Below are 19018 nucleotides of genomic sequence, written 5' to 3'. Positions count from 1 at the left end.
GTAAAATTAAGTGCCCCAGCTTATATTCGGGTCGGCTTGTACTCAAGTATATACAGTAGGTTCATCTAAGTAAAAAAAAATGCTACTTCAGCCTGCTTTACTGAATTGGATGTAAAATGTTTGATGAATATCATCATGTATTTATTGGAAAAATTGAGAAATTTATTTAAAGTACCAAAGTAGATTAAAGTAATAACATGCAGATGTGCAAGGCTCCTTTTCACAGCAACTTTATAAGGACTCCCAAAAACAAATTTTCCCAGTTCCATGTTGACATAAATATCTTCAATGATTTTTTGTAAGCATACCTACAACCTAACTTACATGTTCTGGAAGTTTAATGCCTTTTATGGTTACATAGAGTGTTGAAGGATAATGGTTTCTGGGACATTTTGCCCACCAGTCATAAACTTCCACAACGTTTAGCTGTGACTTGGCCCTGGGAGGAGGTGAATATAGCTGAAGACGCAGTTTTCCCCCAACATTCAATACTCCATTTGCACCTACAAGCTGAAAAGAGCAAAATATTTACAGTTAAACCAAATGTAACAACAGAGCTTTTATTTAAACACTTGAAAAACAAACACTGAAATACCTTCAAAAATGCCCAACAGATTTTTCGAAAGCCACTTTCCTGAGCTTGACCATCAAAGTTGGCTTTCACATCATTCATACTTAAAAAATCAAGGATCTGGAAGAAAAGTAGAAAATCAGTTTCATTCAGAACAATTAGACACACACACACACACACACACAATTTTGTCAATTATGTAGCAAACATGAATGTTTTTTCAAGTCATTTTAGGTATTATTTCCCCGAACTAATACTCTACATGGTGAATTCAAATTTTAATATCTAGAACAGAAATTCAAAGTGCTCTTATACTTGATTAATCCCAAATCATTCAAAATGGGATACCCACTAAGAAGAAAACAGAAACTCATGATAGATGGTGGCTTTCTACGTTTTCTTTTTAAAGGGGAGGAAATAAATTAGAAATCTAGGAAGTTTCACAGCTACTATTTTGCAGGCATCTACAATTTATCATGAAGGGCTGGCGAGTCAGTTCCATGGCAGTTAAATGCCATATGGAGCTGTTCCAGGTTAACATAGGGCACTTCAATGCAACCTCAAACTGTGTTAAGCAAAATTGTGAGTTGTTCTGAATACTATCCAAGAACTGGAGCAAACCCCAACTTCGGATTCACATGAACAGTTGGGTCAGTTCTGAAATGGAACCAACCACAACTGGTTACCTGGTCACTCCATATTCTCCAGGTGTAGGCAGCCTAGGGACACAGAATAGCACACATTATCCCTGCCCCCATTCTCACCCTCCAGTCACTGTTGTGGTGGCCAGCGGGCATGATATGGCTCATGTCAGCCACTCGTCATTTGGACCAATGTTCAAAACACCAAAGCAACTGGAGAAGGGAGGGAAGAGGAAGTGATTCCTGTTCTCCCCCCTCCCACATCACTCTGGCCATCAAGCACTCAGTAGGCACATGGAAGGAAGCTTTCATTTAGTTATTTAGATTGCACGATCAAGATTCTCCATTATATAAATATTATATATTATATATCATAATTTAAGCTCTTCATGACTTTCATAGAATCAGAGTTGGAAGAGATCACAAGCGCTATCCAGTCCAACCCTCTGCCATACAGGAAAAGCACAATCAAAGCACTAGTATCAAATAATATATACAAGATAAATGAAAGCCTCAGGAAAGACAGAATTAAGCAGGGCATACAACGGAAAATGTAAAACATGATTCCATACCTCAAAAAACAGTATCACCCTTGGGCTTTCTTCAGAATCTTGAAGAAAATAGTTAAAACGTTCATTAAATATTATTTGCTCCTCCCATTCTGGAAGTGTTGACTTAAATTTTTTGAAATCATAAGGTTGGGTCATAATAGGAAGAATGTGTCCTACTTTTTCTTGTTCATAGAAAGAAGAAACAGGTCGGCTGCTGTATGAAAACAATAAATTATGTTGAGTCCAACTGTGTTTGATATTTTTCAAATAAAGCACCATCCATTATTAGATTAGTGTGATTTTGTAGCCCTTCAGAAATTGTTGTACTAGAATTCCTATTAGTCTAGTCTGCACAGTTAAATGGGAACAAATATTCTTCCTCTTTGTTGTTGTTCATTCGTTCAGTCGTCTCCGACTCTTCGTGACCTCATGGACCAGCCCACGCCAGAGCTCCCTGTCGGCCGTTACCACCCCCAGCTCCCTCAAGGCCAGAAAAAATTGATATGAATACTAAATTCATTTTGTCTTTAATCTTTCAAAACAGCGTATAATATGTTAATATTTTGTATATTAAACTCAGTAACTTTCGGTTGATTAAAGAATTAATTCAAATTGAAATTTATCTTGAAAGCCACACAGTTCCCACAACTTGAAGTCATCTCGTTACAAAAGGGCATTCTTTCCACATCCACATGTTCACTATACTGGATAATTTTAGGTCAAACAACTGCAGTGAAACACTGCAAATACACACAAATAATATATTGTATGTATATGTGTATATGTGTACACACACACACACACTTGTATGACTCTGAAATTATATGTATCACTTGTATGACATTGAAATTATATCTATCTATGTATCTATCTATCCAATATGTCTATATCTGTATCTATATAACTTCAGGGTCATACAACTTCCCATGTAGCACCCTAGCTCCTGACTGTTGCCCATCCTAATTTAGAAACATCAACAATTCAACTGAACATTTGAAAAATCAGAGAGAAAAAAGATGATAATAATATAAAACAGATTTTTATAAAGTTGTTTAAATCACCTATTCTCTTTCTTGACATACAGACCAGTGTTCTGATCAATCACGTGAATCTTAACCATGGGATGTGACACCATGAGATCAGTTTTAAGCCGATCGGTTCGGTGGATGTAAACACCTAAAACGAGGCTGTCATCAAAAATTGGTTTTGGTTCTGTTGAAACACTAGAAGCAACATATGACGTACTTTCGCCTGGTTGCTCAGCATCTTCTTCAAGTGCTAGGATGAAGAAAATAGCCTTCTGTGAGTGAATAATCATTTAAATTAAACTTTACAACACATAGTTATTATCATAACTAGTCTGCCATATGCACAATTGTTTATGAAAATTGACTCAGTACATTCGATTGTATATTTGTTCCCATATATATGTAATTAAACAAAGAATGAAGATTGATTTCCAATGGGTACCTTAAAGCTCCATACTTAATTTGGTTAAAGACAATTCATCAATATACATTTGGAAAGCCTGAGCACACAAAAAAAATTAGAGCTTTTTGCCACAAGAAATGCTGAAATGAAGGGTGAAAACCGACAATACATCAATTTGCAAGTCTGATCTCAGTTTTGTGAAATAATGCTAAATGGGTTTGAATTCTACCTAAACAAACCTTTTTTGGATTTTCTTTTTACTTTTTTCCCTTTAGATTTTGGTTTTTCAGCATCTTCCTCCCAGTGTGGTGTCTCTATTAATGCATCTTCTGCAGACTTTGATATGAGTGGTCTCTCCAATGAACTCTTTTTGCTGCTACTTTCCTCTTCTGGAAATCTCTGCAGTTCAGATAGGGTCATGACACTGTAACAAAGTAGATTCCACAGTTATCTAGGATACATTGATATATGCACAACACATCGGCCTCAGAACATGTCAAAGCCATAATTGCTGCTTGTAAAAGAAATACTGTTGCTACCCACTATTAACCTATCTCAGTTCTTGACAATAATACCATATTTACTCAAATCTAATGTGCCATCAAATCTAATGCTTACCTCAATTTTCAAACACTGAAACCAAAAAAGGGGATTTTCTGGCAAATGTAATGCACAGCAGAAAGAGAATGGAAAGAAGCTACAAGAATGAAGGGGAGAAAGGAATCTTGAAAGAAAGGCAGAGAGAAGGAGGTAGAATAGAAAGAATGTGCCAGAAGGAAGGGGAGAAAGGAGTCTTGAAAGAATAGACCGAGAGGGAAAGAGAATGGAAAGAAGATTTAAGAAAGAAAAGTCAGCAAGAAGGAAAAGTGGAAGGGAGAAAGTAAAAAAAGGAAAGGAGCTCTGAAGCGGTGCAGCCAAAGGTGGCTCCACTGAGGGAAAGACCCTGACAAGCTGCCTCCTCTTCCTCCTCGGTGCCTTTGCTGTCTGCTTTCTGTGTTTTGGCTGCTCATTGCGCTCTCCACTAGCCCTACTCTTGCCAAAGGTCCCACTCGTGCCACAAGCCCCAATCATGTCAAAGGCCCTGCTTGCAATGCAAGTCCCAGTCGTGCCAAAGGCCCTGCCCTTGCTGAAGGCCCTGCTTGCACCAAAAGCCCTGCTTGCATCACAGGTACCTTTGCTGGTTGTTCACTGCAAGCCCCTGGAGCCAAGGATGAAGAGGTGAAGGCGAATGTGGAGGAGGAAGAGCAGCAGATGCTTGGCTCCTGGGGCTAGCTCCTGGGGATAGCCGGCAAAGTAGCAAGAGGTCCCAGAAGCCAAGGAGAAAAGGAAAAGGAGGTGGAGGAGCAGCCTCCTCAGCTCCTGGGACCTGCGGTGAGCAGCTGCCTTTACAATCTTCCTCCTTGCCTGGGTTGCTGCCTCATAAGGGCCAGCTCCCTTTTCAGCCACAGGCCCTGAAGCAGTGGCAGCAGTGGAGGAGGAGGCAGCAAAAGCAACCCCCTTCACTCTGGCTTGCCGGGCCTCCCCCTTATATAAAAAAGGTGAACATTAGAATCTCATAAATATGGTATTTATCTTGGAATTTGGTTGAGATCCAAACAAATGAATCAGGCTCAAAACCAAACTTTTATGTGTGTATGTATGTATGTATATGTTTGTGCACAAAGCCCTATTTCACTTATTTCTTCTGTCTGAGTAAAAGTACAAAAACTAAAACCTTACACTTCTAATGAATCACAACAAAATCCCCCAGTGATAGGTATATTTTTCAGGCTGGAGGAAAAAACTGATGCAATCAACATGTTTATAGGTACGGTAACATTATATTTTCCTTTACAAAATCATGATGAATAAAAGAAGTAAAACTCTTTCCAATCTCAAAAAAAAGTCAAAGAACTGTTGAAAGACTGAAATGCAAGCTGATTTACTTTTCCCCACCATACCTTGAGTGAGCTGCTGATAAAACTGGGAATTCTTTTTTCTTTTTCTTCTTTTTACTCATTTCATTGTTCAGTGTTACTTCATGGCTTTGAACATTGGAGGTGAATTCAGACATCTGTTCTTTAAGTTTCTTTTTTATTTTCTTCTTAATTGCATTTGCTTCCTCTTCAGCCACTTGCTGCTCATAAACTTGGATTAACTGCTCTTCCTCATCTAACTCAGACATATCTCTCACTCCATTCAAGGCACCTTTTATGTTGCTGTCCCCTTTTTGATGAAGTGCATCTGCCTGTAATATACTTTTGGTTTTTTTCTTTGAAAAAACATGAAGCTCTTTTTCAAAACCATCCAATTTCATTTCAGATAACGTTTCCTCCTCATTAAGTTGTTTTTGTAATGCTGCCTTCTTCTTCTTGTTCGTCTTTGTTTGCTTGATATTCTCTCCACTAACAACATTATCATTTATTTTTACGGCAACTGGGGCTTTGCTTCCAAGCTTGTGCAGGCTTCTTTCCTCTGGGTTATAAGTGTTGTTTATAATGATCTCATCATTTTCTTTGGAAGGATCAAGATGGTTTTTGAATGTCTCAAGCTGCAATCAAAACAAAAACAATGAAAAATATATCAGTAAATTACAAGCAGGTTATAATAATATTAATGTTAGGTACAATGCTAATTGTATTCTGTGAACTAAAAAAAATACAACTCTTTTTGTAAGCAGCATCCAATAGATGCAATTCATTTGAAACATGAGGAGTCTCAATTTCAGCAAGTTTTTCATACTCAGTTTCCAATTTTGTTATAATAAAAAAATCCCTCAAACACATTCTAGAGTACCTTCTTTTGCTCATGTGCCCAAATAACATATTTTAAAAATACATGTTCAAACATTTTCCACATCAAATTTATATGTAACATAACTATTATGTGAGGAAGGATGTACATGTCTGGTGACTAATCACAGACCTAGCACTTCTGAAAAAAAAGTGGGAAATTGAAAGATAAGACAGCAAAAAAATATATTTTGAAAGTTCTGTTACATATGAACAACATCTTTAAGGAGATTTAGCCAAACTGTTCATTTAAAACAGTTTTAAGTATCTATATGCTAGGAATGATAGAAAGCTACTCAAAAAATGTTTAAAGGGCAGACTTTTAAAAAACCCGCACTAAGGTCTATATCCAATTATTTGTCGCAGTGGTAGAAAGTCAGCAGGAATTTGCTAACTCAAAATTATGTACATTCCACAGATCCAATGAATCTATTCCAACTGGGAACAACTGAATGTAGATTAAACTTTAAAGTATCATTTTTTCATCGAAAGACAACTCATTACAAATGCTGGAGAGATTTAAAGTATTTATGCATATTTGTAAACATCTTCTCCTATCCATATTCCTTAAAGTCTGGTTTTACTCATATCTAAAGTTGGCTCCTACTCTCTGCCCATTACCAAAAATTTCTGTTTTGTCCTTCTTCCCTCTTAGATCTTCAGAAGCTAGATGGAGTGTTCCTACTGGAAGGAGTGCTACTATTAATTTTATTTATATTCAACTCTTCCCTCAAACCTTAACTTAATACTGCTTATAAAGTAAAACAAATATAATATAGCAAAAAATAATAAATGTAATTAAATCTGAGATAATTCAAAGCATACAAATGAAAAAATTAAACAATGGTTTAAAGCAAGCCAATTAAAAGTGGTAATGCAAAAAATTAAATGTGCAATAAAAACATATCATTCTTAAAGCCCTGGTGGAATAAAAATGCCTTTACTGCCAAATGAAGGACAGCCATTCTAAGCTTTTAAGAAAGGGGATTCCAGAGCTTAGAAACAGCCATCAAGAAAGTCCTAGACTATTTTTATAAGACAAAAAGGCATGGATCTACTGAACACATGGTGGATTTCACCCTCCAATAGAACATTATCAAATTGAAAACTGTAAGGCTATTCTGACTTAGACTTCCTCGTGGATGTCTTTTAATGACAAGAAAGTATCTAAGGAAATGTGGGAAATAAATACAAGAAGGGCACAGACCACCCACTGCGAAAAAAAAAAAACAACAACCCATAAATAACACAAGGATATTACCACAATAAATGCCTTGTCTGGAGGAACCCAGTTTCTTTACTGTTTTTCTCTGCAAACGTAAACCCACTGCATTATTTCTTTGGACTGCTTGTACACTTTGCACAAACAAAACAACTGCTGCCAGTACCAGTCAGCTTTTCTTGCATGAATTGTACAGAGTGTAGATGGATTGTGTTTGTAGGGGAAGTGATTCAGGGCAGGAGATGTTGAGGTGGAGACAGTATCACCATCATGGGGAGTGTAGGAGATTCCTTACCACCAACAGATTGTCGCCTCCGGTACATAACCTGGATGTCCAAGATGGCAGTTCCAAAAGGTTGAAGCTGCTGCTGTTAAATGCCAGGTCAGTTAATGGCAAAACAACTATCACCTAGGATTTGATCCTGGATGAACAAACTGTCCTGGTATGTATTACTGAAACATGGTTGGGTGAAGCTAGGGAGTGGGGGGGGGGTATTCTCTCTTGGCTTTGCCCTCCAGTTTTTTTTTAGCACAGCAGCAGAATAGACCTGGGGGGCAGGGAGGAGATGTTGCAGTGGTCTATTGGGATTCCATCTCCCTGACCAGGTGCCCCATCCTGCAATCACCCAAGTTCGAGGGTGTCTATTTAAAGGTTGGCAGCCAGCATAGGAATTCTGTTGGTGTACTGCCCACCCCACTGCTCAGTAGTCTCCCTACCTCTCAGCTAATCAGACTGGTCTCTGCCTTAGCATGGGAATCCCAATGGTTAATAGTGTTCGGGGACTCCAGTGTTTACACCAAGACTAGCCTGTTAGGGGTGGCTCAGGAGTTCATTGTTGCAATGACAACCATGGACTGTCCCAGGTTATATCTGGCCCCACTCATGCTGCTGGACACATTTTGGACTTGATCTTCTGTACAGGATGGGATGATGATGATGGAGGAACTATCTATAGATCTGTTGTCATGGACCAATCATGAGAATCGGCCAGGGACTGACTCTGATAGGAATGTGGAGGAGACAGGACGGTTACAGATAACCCAGCATTTACACATCCAACAGAACATAGTGTCTAGATCTAAGGAAGTAATGCTACCCCTCTATTCTGCTTTGGTTAGACCACATCTGGAATATTGTGTCCAATTCTGGGCACCACAATTCAAGAGAGATATTGACAAGCTGGAATGTGTCCAGAGGAGGGCGACTAAAATGATCAATGGTCTGGAGAACAAGCCCTATGAGGAGCGGCTCAGGGAACTGGGCATGTTTAGCCTGAAGAAGAGAAGGCTGAGAGGAGATATGATAGCCATGTATAAATATGTGAGAGGAAGCCACAGGGAGGAGGGAGCAAGCTTGTTTTCTGCTTCCTTGGAGACTAGGACGCGGAACAATGGCTTCAAACTACAAGAGAGGAGATTCCATCTGAACATTAGGAAGAACTTCCTGACTGTGAGAGCCGTTCAACAGTGGAACTCTCTCTGTGTGGTGGAGGCTCCTTCTTTGGAAGCTTTTAAGCAGAGGCTGGATGGCCATTTGTCAGGGGTGATTTGAATGCAATATTCCTGCTTCTTGGCAGGGGGTTGGACTGGATGGCCCATGAGGTCTCTTCCAACTCTTTGATTCTATGATTCTTTGATTCTAGGATAGTGCAAAACAGAGACAAATCTGATGTTCCAAGAGACTGAAAGATAAACAAAGGGAATGCAGGTGTGAGAAAGAGTGAACTCATGGGCAAGAGGGAGTATTCTTAAGAAATTGTAGTCAATGTTTGGTGGGGAGATCAATGTTGGATTTTCATGTGTCAAGCTGCCTGTTTTGGGAGCTTCAAGTTAGGAGTTCAGTTTTTTTCTGGCTAATCAAACAAGCCGGGGGGGGGGGGATTGGTAGACTGGGTGAAGAGGGTGGCAAATGCTTCCTTAAGTCAAGGATAATTTCCATCCAGCCTGAAAATGGCTGTTGTAAGACCTTTACTAAAGAAATCAACATTGGGTAATAACTGCCCAGTTTCTAACCTTCCATTCTTGGGCAAGGTTCTGGAGAATGTGGTGAGCCCACAACTCCAAGGATTCCTGGATGAAATGGGATTTTCTAGATCTATTTCAATCTGGTTTTAGGCCCAACCATGGGACTGAGACGGCTCTGGTCACCTTGGTAGATGATCTACGCAGAGAACTAGACAGCGTGTGTGTGGGTACCCGTTGGTCCTCCTGGAACTCTCAGCGGCCTTCAATACCATCGACCATGGTATCCTTCTGAACCATCTAGCTGGGATGGGACTTGAGGGCACTGTTTTATCGTGGCTCTGTTCCTTTCTGGAAAGAGGGACCCAGAAAGTAGTACTGGGGGATTCCTGCTCAACCTCATGGTTATTGTCATGTGGGGTCCTGCATGACAAGTACTTTCCCCCAAGTTGTTTAACATCTACATGAAACCGCTGGGAGAGAGTATCCAGAGTTTTGGAGTTCTGTGCCACCTGTACACAGATGACACTGAACTCTATTATTCATTTCCGCCAAAAGCCAAGGAAATGGCCAAGACTTTGAACTGGTGCCTATCAGCAGTAATGGACTGGATGAGGACAAACAAATTAAAATTGAATCCTGACAAGACAGACATCCTCCTGGTCAGTTGTAAGGCAGATCAGAGTATAGGGTGGCAACCTGTGTTGTATGGGGTAACACTCCCCTTGAAATCACAGGTCCGCAGCTTGGGGGTACTTCTGGATTCAGCACTAAATATGGAGGCTCAGGTGTCAGCAGTGTCTAGGAGGGCCTTTGCACAATTAGAGCTTGTGCACCGGCTGTGTCTCTACCTTGAAAAGACAGATCTGGCCATGGAAGTCCATGCCTTGGTTACAACCCACTGATATTCCAATTTATGATTATACTCATAGAATCATAGAAGCAAAGAGTTGGAAGAGACCTCATGGGCCATCCAGTCCAACCCCCTGCCAAGAAGCAGGAATATTGCATTCAAATCACCCCTGACAGATGGCCATCCAATTTAACATACTCTATGTGGAGCTGCCCCTGAAAAGTGCTCGGAAACTCCAACTAGTCCAAATTGCTGCAGTCATGTTACTAACAGGTGCTGGACACAAGAAGCATACCACCGCCCTACTACAGCACCTTCACTGTTTGCCAGTTTGTTTCAGAGCCTGATTCAAGGTTTGATTTTAACCTTTAAAGCTTTCAGTGGTTTAGGTCCAACTTATACAACTGTTTCAAGAATGCAGCAAAATCGCTAAAAATGTCACACTAATTAGAGACGAGGAAACAAGTCAATTAATTTCATAAACAGAAATGATTACTGGAAACATTTTAAATTGCCCTTTGCCGTCCCATATTTCAGGGCACTATACAACACAAAACAAAATTGAAAAAGCAAAAAGGCAGGAAAATAGAAGACAATATCTTAAACAGAATGCCACATATCCACCTAGGGGCAGAACACTGGGAAAAAAACACCCATTTGCAAGGTGGTGGAGACAAACAGGGCTAGCCTATCTTCATCATGACCTCTTTGGGGGTATCTGACTGGACAGTAATAAAGTGAGAGTAATACACTTTTGAACAAAAAAGAATGAAGTTACTCTTCCTACCCCTTCTAGGACAGTACTAGAGCCAGAATAACGAACTCTTGAACCAATAGGACAATTTTTAGTCCATTTTATTACTCTATCTATCTCTTCTTTCTCAATTGCTCATTCATTATTCCTATAATCATAGATACTACTGTATCTTCGTATTCTTACTCTGGCTTCAGGTACAGTAAGCCCAGTTCTTCCACCCTGGTGGATGGTCTTTGAAGCATAACTGAAGGGCAACAATCTAAGCTGATTTAGCTATGGTTGAAGTACTGCTAAGTTCCATTAGATACAATCAGCTGCAAGGCAAGGGGCAAGGAGATAATTTCACAGTATTTCTGATAGAACAATGATATTCCATTTATTATTATACTCGATTTATCATCCTGGCATAGATTTCAGACACAGCTCTGTTGGTCTGGAATATTCACATACAAAAGGGATATGGAAGCACCTTAGAGACCCATCTGAGAAGTAAACATAGTCTATGAAGGCTGATAATATCAACGTTGTTCTCCCAGTTAACCCCTTATCAAAGGTGATAAGAAAAAAGAAAGAAAGAGAATCACATCTATTTCTCTGATGATTAGAAATAAATTGAGGTGGGTATGTGGAAAGACCAGTATGTTGCCAATATGTTCCTATTCGCTTCCAAAACATGACTGGTGTGAGATAACAGGCTGGTGTGATAAAGTCCTAAAATCACCTTAGATTACCATAGCATAGGTGCCATGAGTTACTGCTTCAATTACTGCTTTTAGAGCAATCAAAACAATTTGTAATAACTCTTAGCAGTAATTAATGATATTGTACAAGGATTTTGTGCAACCTGCAGTAATTCTGAAATACTGATAAGCTTCTACCTCCTGTTCTTTTTTCTCAATTGACACTAAATGTAGTATATAGTATGAGGACATGGAAGAAGGGGCTCTCAATCTTGGCACCCAATCTCTGGAGATCCAATAGGTTCTAACACTTATTTCACTTAGGCAAGATGAAAACTTGGCCATTCATCACAGCCTCATTGATTTCTGTTGTTGTTGTTGTTGTTGTTGTTGTTGTTATATTTATACCCCGCTTTATCTCCCCAAAAGTGGCTCAAAATGGCTTGACATAAAAGCATTAGTATACAATTTGAAATATACAAATATACAAACATTAAAACAGAATTAAACACAAACAGCACTAAAAAAATTCAGATATAATCCATTAAAATATATTCATAAGTTAAAAACCACAGCACTCCCTGACTAGATCTTAAAAACCCAAATCTTTAAAAGACTGTCTGAATAAAAAGGTTATGAATTTTTCTAATATTTCTCGAGTCTTTTCTAATACTGTTATTATATTTGATGCTTTTGTTTAATTAAAATTGATTTTATTATTCTTTAACAGATTTAACCTGTTCTATTTTATTTGTAAGCTCCTTTTGGGTCTTAGCCTGTAGGGCAGGGTAGAAATATTTTATTACAGAAAAATAAATTTAAAAAACTGTGTTCTATAAAGGAAATGATAAAACAGTACAATCACTACCCTACCTCTACTAATTACAGCATGCCAGCAGTAATGACAAAGACAGCAATATCAAATCTGAAACATAAAAAGGTTGTAGTTTTCAAAATCCAAAATGGAAATGGTGTTGGTAGGGAATATCTGTAAAACTGTATGACTATCAATCTTTCTGCTTAGAAAGGAACAAATTTTCTTTACAACATTTCAAATACTTTCACATTGAAACAAAAAAGTAGTTTGCATTTCAGAACTGTGTACAAAGAGAGCCCATCAAACTCACCACAATATTATCTGGAATACTTTGTTGCTTCTCTTTTAATTTCTTTTTATCTGTTAGGCCAACATGGCTCCTGAATATTTCTTCAAAGCGGACCTTGGTCTTTGCCTTGGCCTCACTCTCCTCTGGAAAAATTAAGTAAGAATGTGATAACTTCAGCTAGTTCAAGAAAGAAAACTGTCTCTCAAAATGTTGTACATAAGTAATACAAGAGGAACAATTCCATGCTGTACAAAAAGCCTGGGCAAACACCCTGTTTTCAGAAGACAGTCCTCAATGTGGAGGAGGGACATGTTTATGGATCTCTAGTGCTATTTTTGCACAGGAAAAAAAGATATTGTAGCAGACATAACAGTAATGCCCTGAGAATTCTATCTTCACAATTTCACCGTTGCAGCATTTGTCAGCATAGTACCATGTAGATCTGAGCATGTTGGTGACACACTTTTTAAAACATTGATCATTTCACAACACAGTAATTCAGTTATACTAGCAAACTGGAGATTAAAACAACTTATAAAAGATACAGAAACATACATATATTGTAATAAAAATTATATGGGGACACATGAAAATCTTTCATTTAAATATTATCTTACGCTCTTATCTCATGCCCCCTTTGCTTCCAGCATTTCCCCTTCAATTAAAGGAGTGCTCCCCAACTCTCTCTCCATTCCCAATAAGTGAAAAAAGCAAGACAAGGAAGAGGAGGAGGGCAGAAAGGGGAAAAAGAGGCAGGAACAGAAGTGGAAGTGTCTTCCCCCCTTCCCTCTGTGATTTCCATGCTCCTCCAGGAACTTCCTGTTGGGCTTCTCTAACCTGGCGGCGTTGCCTTGCCTTAACCCTTTGAGTCCTTGTTGTCATTATTCCAGGTGTCTAGCACCGTGTCAGACAGGGAGCAGTAGGGGACTCTGTATTATCCTACATTTTCATTTATCCAATGTTCTGCCGGCCCGTTTATGTTGGATAAGCAAGACTACTGTATCTCAACCATGGCCCAAGCATTCATTCATGAAAAAAATTAATCAGAATTAAAAACACTTCTTTGAACTCATAAAAATAACAACCGATGATTATCCTGATATACTCACAATACTATGGCAACTATTTAATGATATTGTAATATTTTATATGGTATGCAAATGTTTGTACCTGCTGGCATTTTCATGTCTCTCAAATGTAATTCAACATACGGCACTTGTATTCATCCGGGTTCTTCATTCTGCACAAAAAGCCAAACATATTACAGGGTATTACTAATTGAGACCATTTCTAAATGACAATTAAAGACAAATTATAAAATGTGATGCAGAAAGCTATCATAGGTTTATCAATTCTGATCATACTGCTTCATCATTAGGTTCTACTCAGAAGCATCATCACGTTGTCCTTATCTTCAAAGAGGGATGGAAGGAGTACCCAAACAATTATCACCTAGTCGGCCTTTTTCAACTCCTCGATTCCGAATCCGGTGTTTTCTATACTCAGAAACCATCTTCACCCAAGACCCAATGAATAGCTGGATGGACTCATGTATTGAATAGTAGGCCCATCATGATGTATAGCTAACAAAAGAACACAATAAAGCAGGCTATTATATGGCATAAGTATGCCAATATCTGCTTCTCAGAGACAAACCTAATGAAATAGGCAACAACCAGGAGGTTTGCCTACAATAGGGCTTCGTCCTATATAAGAACTCTATTTTTAATTTACAGTTCAACCCTCTTCTGCACAAAACTAAGCCTTGCTGAATCCACTTGATGCAGGGTTGTCAGTATTATACATTATGTATAGCAAACTTCCATAAATAGAACCATGAAGTCCAAAATACAGTAGACTTTAAGTTAACTGGCACCCATGGGGATTGGTGCTGGATACATTTAGTTTCTTGTTGCTTGAGAATTACTCCTAAATATGAGCATAGTACTATACTCCATACTATACCAGAAACTTTGTATTGATGTGATATTAATATTGGAATATAGTAATTAAAAGAAAATAAAGACAAATAAAGACAAACATAAAAGGTAAAGGTTTCCCCTTGACATTAAGTCTATTTGTGTCCTACTCTAGGGGGTGGTGCTCATCTCCTTTTCTAAGCCAAAGAGCTGATGTTGTCTGTAGGTTTCTCCTAGGTCATGTGGCCGGCATGACTGCATGGAGTGCTAGGTTGACAGAAGCTGGGACTAAGAGTGGGAGCTCACCTCACTCCCTGGATTCAAACCGCCGACATTTTGGTCAGCAAGTTCAGCAGCTCAGCCGTTTAACCTGCTGCATCACCGCAGGCTCCAAGACAAACATAAGTTAATGTAATTTTAGTTAATTTTATTGCTGTTTTCTTGAGTTCCTGTTAATTAAGGGTCTACTGCATTGCTTTTTGGGCCATTTGTGTGTGTGGCTTCAGGTTGCTTGTCAAAATATGATGATTTTCATGAAGTTCAAAGGGTTCTAGACCATAAAGAATTGGGTTTTTGTTTTGTTTTTTAGTTTTATAAGAGGAAAAGTTTCATGGGAAAAAATGAAACAGCCAGTAATCAAAACAACAACAACAACAACAACAACAACAACAACAAACTTAAACTTATCAATGATGTGTTACATTTCATTACAAATAATCTCTATTTTTTTAAGCAACCATCTTAACTAAAAACATTCTGGCAATGTTTTTAGGGTTTCGGTCTAGCCTATCTGTGTGACTGCATTTCCCCTTATGAACCACCTCGGGCTTTAAGGTCCTTCAAGGGGCCTTTCTCACAGTTCCGCCACCCTCACAAGCATGGCGGGTGGGAATGAGAGAAAGGGCCTTCTCGGTGGTGCCCCCCTGCCTTTGGAATGCTCTCCCTAAAGCAGTGATTCACAACAATGTGGGTCCCCAGGTGTTCTGGCCTACAACTCCCAGAAATCCCAGCCAGTTTACCAGCTGTTAGGATTTCTGTGAATTGAAGGGCAAAACATCTTGAGAACCACTGCCCTAAAGAAATCATACAGGTGACCACTCTAGCTAACTTCAGGAAAGAACTAAAAATCTGGAATTGGAAGCTGGCTTTCGAAAACGGTTGACTATTCATTATGATGGTGGTCTTTAAGCCTTGTCAATACCTATTGGCTTTAAACTGGTTTTGCCTCCACGGTGCAGTATGTTTTTAAACCCAGTATAATTCTTAACCTGCGTGTTTATCATTTTTCAAGATTTTTGTTTATGATTATTGGTTATTTATTATGTTTTGACTTTTTTGGCTTTTATTTATGTATGTATTGTAACTTGATTCTGTTGCAAACTCCCCCCCCCCCCCCGAGTCCTTGTGGAGAGGGGGTGGGATATAAATAAAGGTTACTAATGTTTGAAATTCAAATACACCACACACAAGGCAGAGATTGATAACAAAACAGTGGGTGATGCCTATGCTATGCAAGCCACTTTGTCTCCTTTTAGAGAGAAAACGTGGGATATAATGTTGTTAATGTAGCCACACTGCAAGAATTGTACGAGGGTTGAATGAAAAGTAATGCCTCCACCTTCATAACTTGGGTTTGGATGGGAATATTTTCATAAATCAAACGCAGAAATAATCCTTAGAATGTGCTCTTTAACTACTGCTATTCATTTTGCCACATAATCACCAGACAATTGGATACATTTCTGCCAATGATGAACAAGTTTTCTGAAGCCATCACGGAAGAAGTCGACACTCTGTATCCGCAACCCACATCTCACAATTCTCTCTATGTCTTTATCAGAAGCAAATTGATGCCCCCGCAGATCTTCTTTCATTATCAGGAACAGATGGAAATCTGACGGTGCTAAATCTGGACTGTATGGAGGATGTTGTATGGTGGTGAGATCCAGTCTCTGAATTTTCAAGTCTACATCGTGGATACCCATCATGCACAGATCTTCCGATAGCCAAGCAAAGCAATAATGTGACCCACACGTTCTTGTGAAATGCCGATTATGCTTGAAATTTCTCTCTGAGTGATACGACGATCATCCTGAATCAATCTGTCAACCTTTTGCTTGTGAAGCTCGGTGGTTGCTATCACAGGACGTCCAACTCTTTGTCTGTCATGCAAGTCAGATGTTCCCACCACAGCATCTTTAAACTTTCTCATCCAACGACTTACAGTACTCACATCAACACAATCACCATAAACAGCTCGCATTCTCTGATGAATCTCCTTTAGGGTGACACCTTCTGCTGTCAAGAATTCAATGACTGCACGTTGCTTAAGTCGCACTGGCCGATCGTCTGCACAGGGTTCCATACTTCACATTATAACAACACAAGCATTCAATGCTAAGGCTTCCTGTCAAAATGGGACTGTAGAGGAGAGTCTACTGAACAAGCCAGCACCTGCCGCATATTTATTTATTTCCTATATTTATACCCCGCCCTTCTCCCCCCGAAGGGGGACTCAGGGCGGCCTAACAAAAGCATCATCCGATGCTAGCATCATAAAAACAACCACAGTACAATCAAATTTTTAAAAATTAAAACAATTAATTAAGACACATCCATTAAAATCAAAATTCAAAAACAAGTCCGCGTCAATTCATTGCCATAAGTTATGTGATCTTCTTCCACTTGCTGCTCACTGATCAAATGCTTGGTCCCATAACCAGGTCTTGATTTTCTTTCTAAAAGACGAGAGGGAAGTGGCCAATCTGATATCTCTAGGGAGGGCATTCCCTCTGGGGGGGGGCACTGCTGAGAAGGCCCTGTCTCTCATCCCCATTAACCGTGTTTGCAATAGTGATGGGGTTGAGAGCAGTACTGTTGAGAAGTTACGAAGGGGGAGGCATTACTTTTCATTGAACCCACGTATCTGTTTGACATCATTTGGCTCAATGTTATGGATAAACTTGGGCCCTCCAGAGTTTGCCACCCCCTCAGATGTTTTGAGGATGGGGGAAGGAAGGGGCCTGAGGTTGTTAGGAATTGTGGGAGTTGGAGTCCAAAACCTCTGGAGGGCCCAAGTTTGCCCAAGTTTCAAAGAGGGTTGGTTACTGCTCTAGAGCCCTGGGCTTTGTTGCTTCACCTTCATCCTTCTGTCAGAGAGCTACACACACTACAAACCCCAGCATTCTGTGGGACTGAGGCAAGGCAGCTCATACCTCACTACCTCTCCATGGGTTTAATTCATCCCAGAGAGGAAAAACATAAAAACTAAAGCACACCCTTGGCCTCTTCCTAATGCTCTTTCCAAAGGGCTCTAGCACCCCCTGCTGAAGTATTTTGAACATAGAGCGAATTCACTCCACTTGGCAAGTGTTGACTGTATCCAGGCTGGGATGAGGCCCCAAAGAGAAAGCCTGAGATTTGAGGCTTTCGCTGCCTTCACAGGAGGCTTTATGGTTGTTGGTTTTTCTCAATTACGGATTCACCCCTCCCCCCTCCCCAACACACAGTCATTTTGGGTTAAACTCCAAATGGGAAGGGTGGGAAACAAAAGCTCGCCATAGGGACGCGAGAAGGCCCTCCAACTGAGACTTTTCTTCTGAGGGAAGAAAGGGAATAACGGGCACCTTTTAGGAGGGGAACGGCAAAGCCCCCTCGCCTCGCCCTCATCCCCCCTCCCCTCCCTCAGAACATGCCAATCAAGTCATCGCCTACCTACCGCTGAGCGCGCGCCGGGGACCTCGAAGAGGAAGGGGGCGGGACGAGCGGCTGCTAGGCGACGGCGGGGAGGGCACGTGATAGCAGGACAGGGCGAGCATGCGCCCTGGCGCTCACTCAGCCTCAACGGGATAAGACTACAGGAGGATTTCCTCTCCCTCCGCCTTCGAGATGCAGAATGAATGGGTTTGGCAGGACTTTTAAGCGCGCTGTGGAAGCCGGGGAGATCTCTAGCCTTTCCCTCTCAAGCAGGGTTGGTTACTCACCAAACTCCAAATCCCAGGCTTCCATTGCCTCCAGCGATGACAATTCAAGGGGTCTCAAACCGCATTAATTCTATACAGTGTAGATGCAATAGATGTCATACAATATAATGCTACTAATAATACAATATAATAATATATAATACTCTAATATAGTAATACTAATATATTAAATATAATTACTACTACTACTAATATATATATATATATATATATAAAATTATATTATATAATAATATAATATTATCTATCTATATATATATATATATGACTGCGTTCCATGCAGTCATGCCGCCACATGACCTTGGAGGTGTCTACGGACAACACTGGCTTAGAAATGGAGATGAGCACCACACCCCAGAGTCAGACATGACTGGACTTAATGTCAGGGGACTACCTTTACCTTTACTAATAATATATAATATACTGTTTTATTTTGATATATTTGAAGTTGTAATGTTTTTGATTTGAACCTCTGATCAAAGCCCCCTGGTGGTGCAGCGGGTTAAACCACTGAGCTGCTGAACTTGCTGACCAAAAGATTAGCGGTTTGAATCTGGGGAGTGGGGTGAGC

The 19018-nt window shown here is 39.9% G+C and overlaps 1 protein-coding gene across 3 annotated transcripts in view; it reads right to left on the bottom strand.

Annotated features, from left to right (window-relative positions):
* The window catches only part of AHI1 (Abelson helper integration site 1), a 105177-nt gene extending 86918 nt beyond the window's left edge, over window positions 1–18259 (bottom strand). For 2 of the 3 annotated variants that reach the window (XM_067466586.1, XM_067466589.1), the window contains exons 1-9: window positions 18183–18259; window positions 13716–13785; window positions 12567–12688; window positions 5135–5724; window positions 3434–3618; window positions 2825–3041; window positions 1785–1977; window positions 596–691; window positions 325–510 (exon numbers count right to left, since the gene is read on the bottom strand). In XM_067466586.1, the coding sequence (XP_067322687.1) occupies window positions 325–510; window positions 596–691; window positions 1785–1977; window positions 2825–3041; window positions 3434–3618; window positions 5135–5724; window positions 12567–12688; window positions 13716–13731 (1605 nt within the window). In that variant the 5' untranslated portion in view covers window positions 13732–13785; window positions 18183–18259. Of the gene's footprint in view, window positions 1–324; window positions 511–595; window positions 692–1784; window positions 1978–2824; window positions 3042–3433; window positions 3619–5134; window positions 5725–12566; window positions 12689–13715; window positions 13786–18178 lie in introns of all 3 variants that reach the window. The other variant, XM_067466587.1, reaches the window with a different exon arrangement.
* Window positions 18260–19018: the final 759 nt, after the last annotated feature.

Source organism: Anolis sagrei, chromosome 1 (assembly GCF_037176765.1).
Source record: "Anolis sagrei isolate rAnoSag1 chromosome 1, rAnoSag1.mat, whole genome shotgun sequence".
Taxonomy (NCBI): Eukaryota; Metazoa; Chordata; class Lepidosauria; order Squamata; family Dactyloidae; genus Anolis; species Anolis sagrei.
Note: the sequence above shows the minus strand (reverse complement) of the source record. Positions and strands in the feature narration are given on the sequence as shown.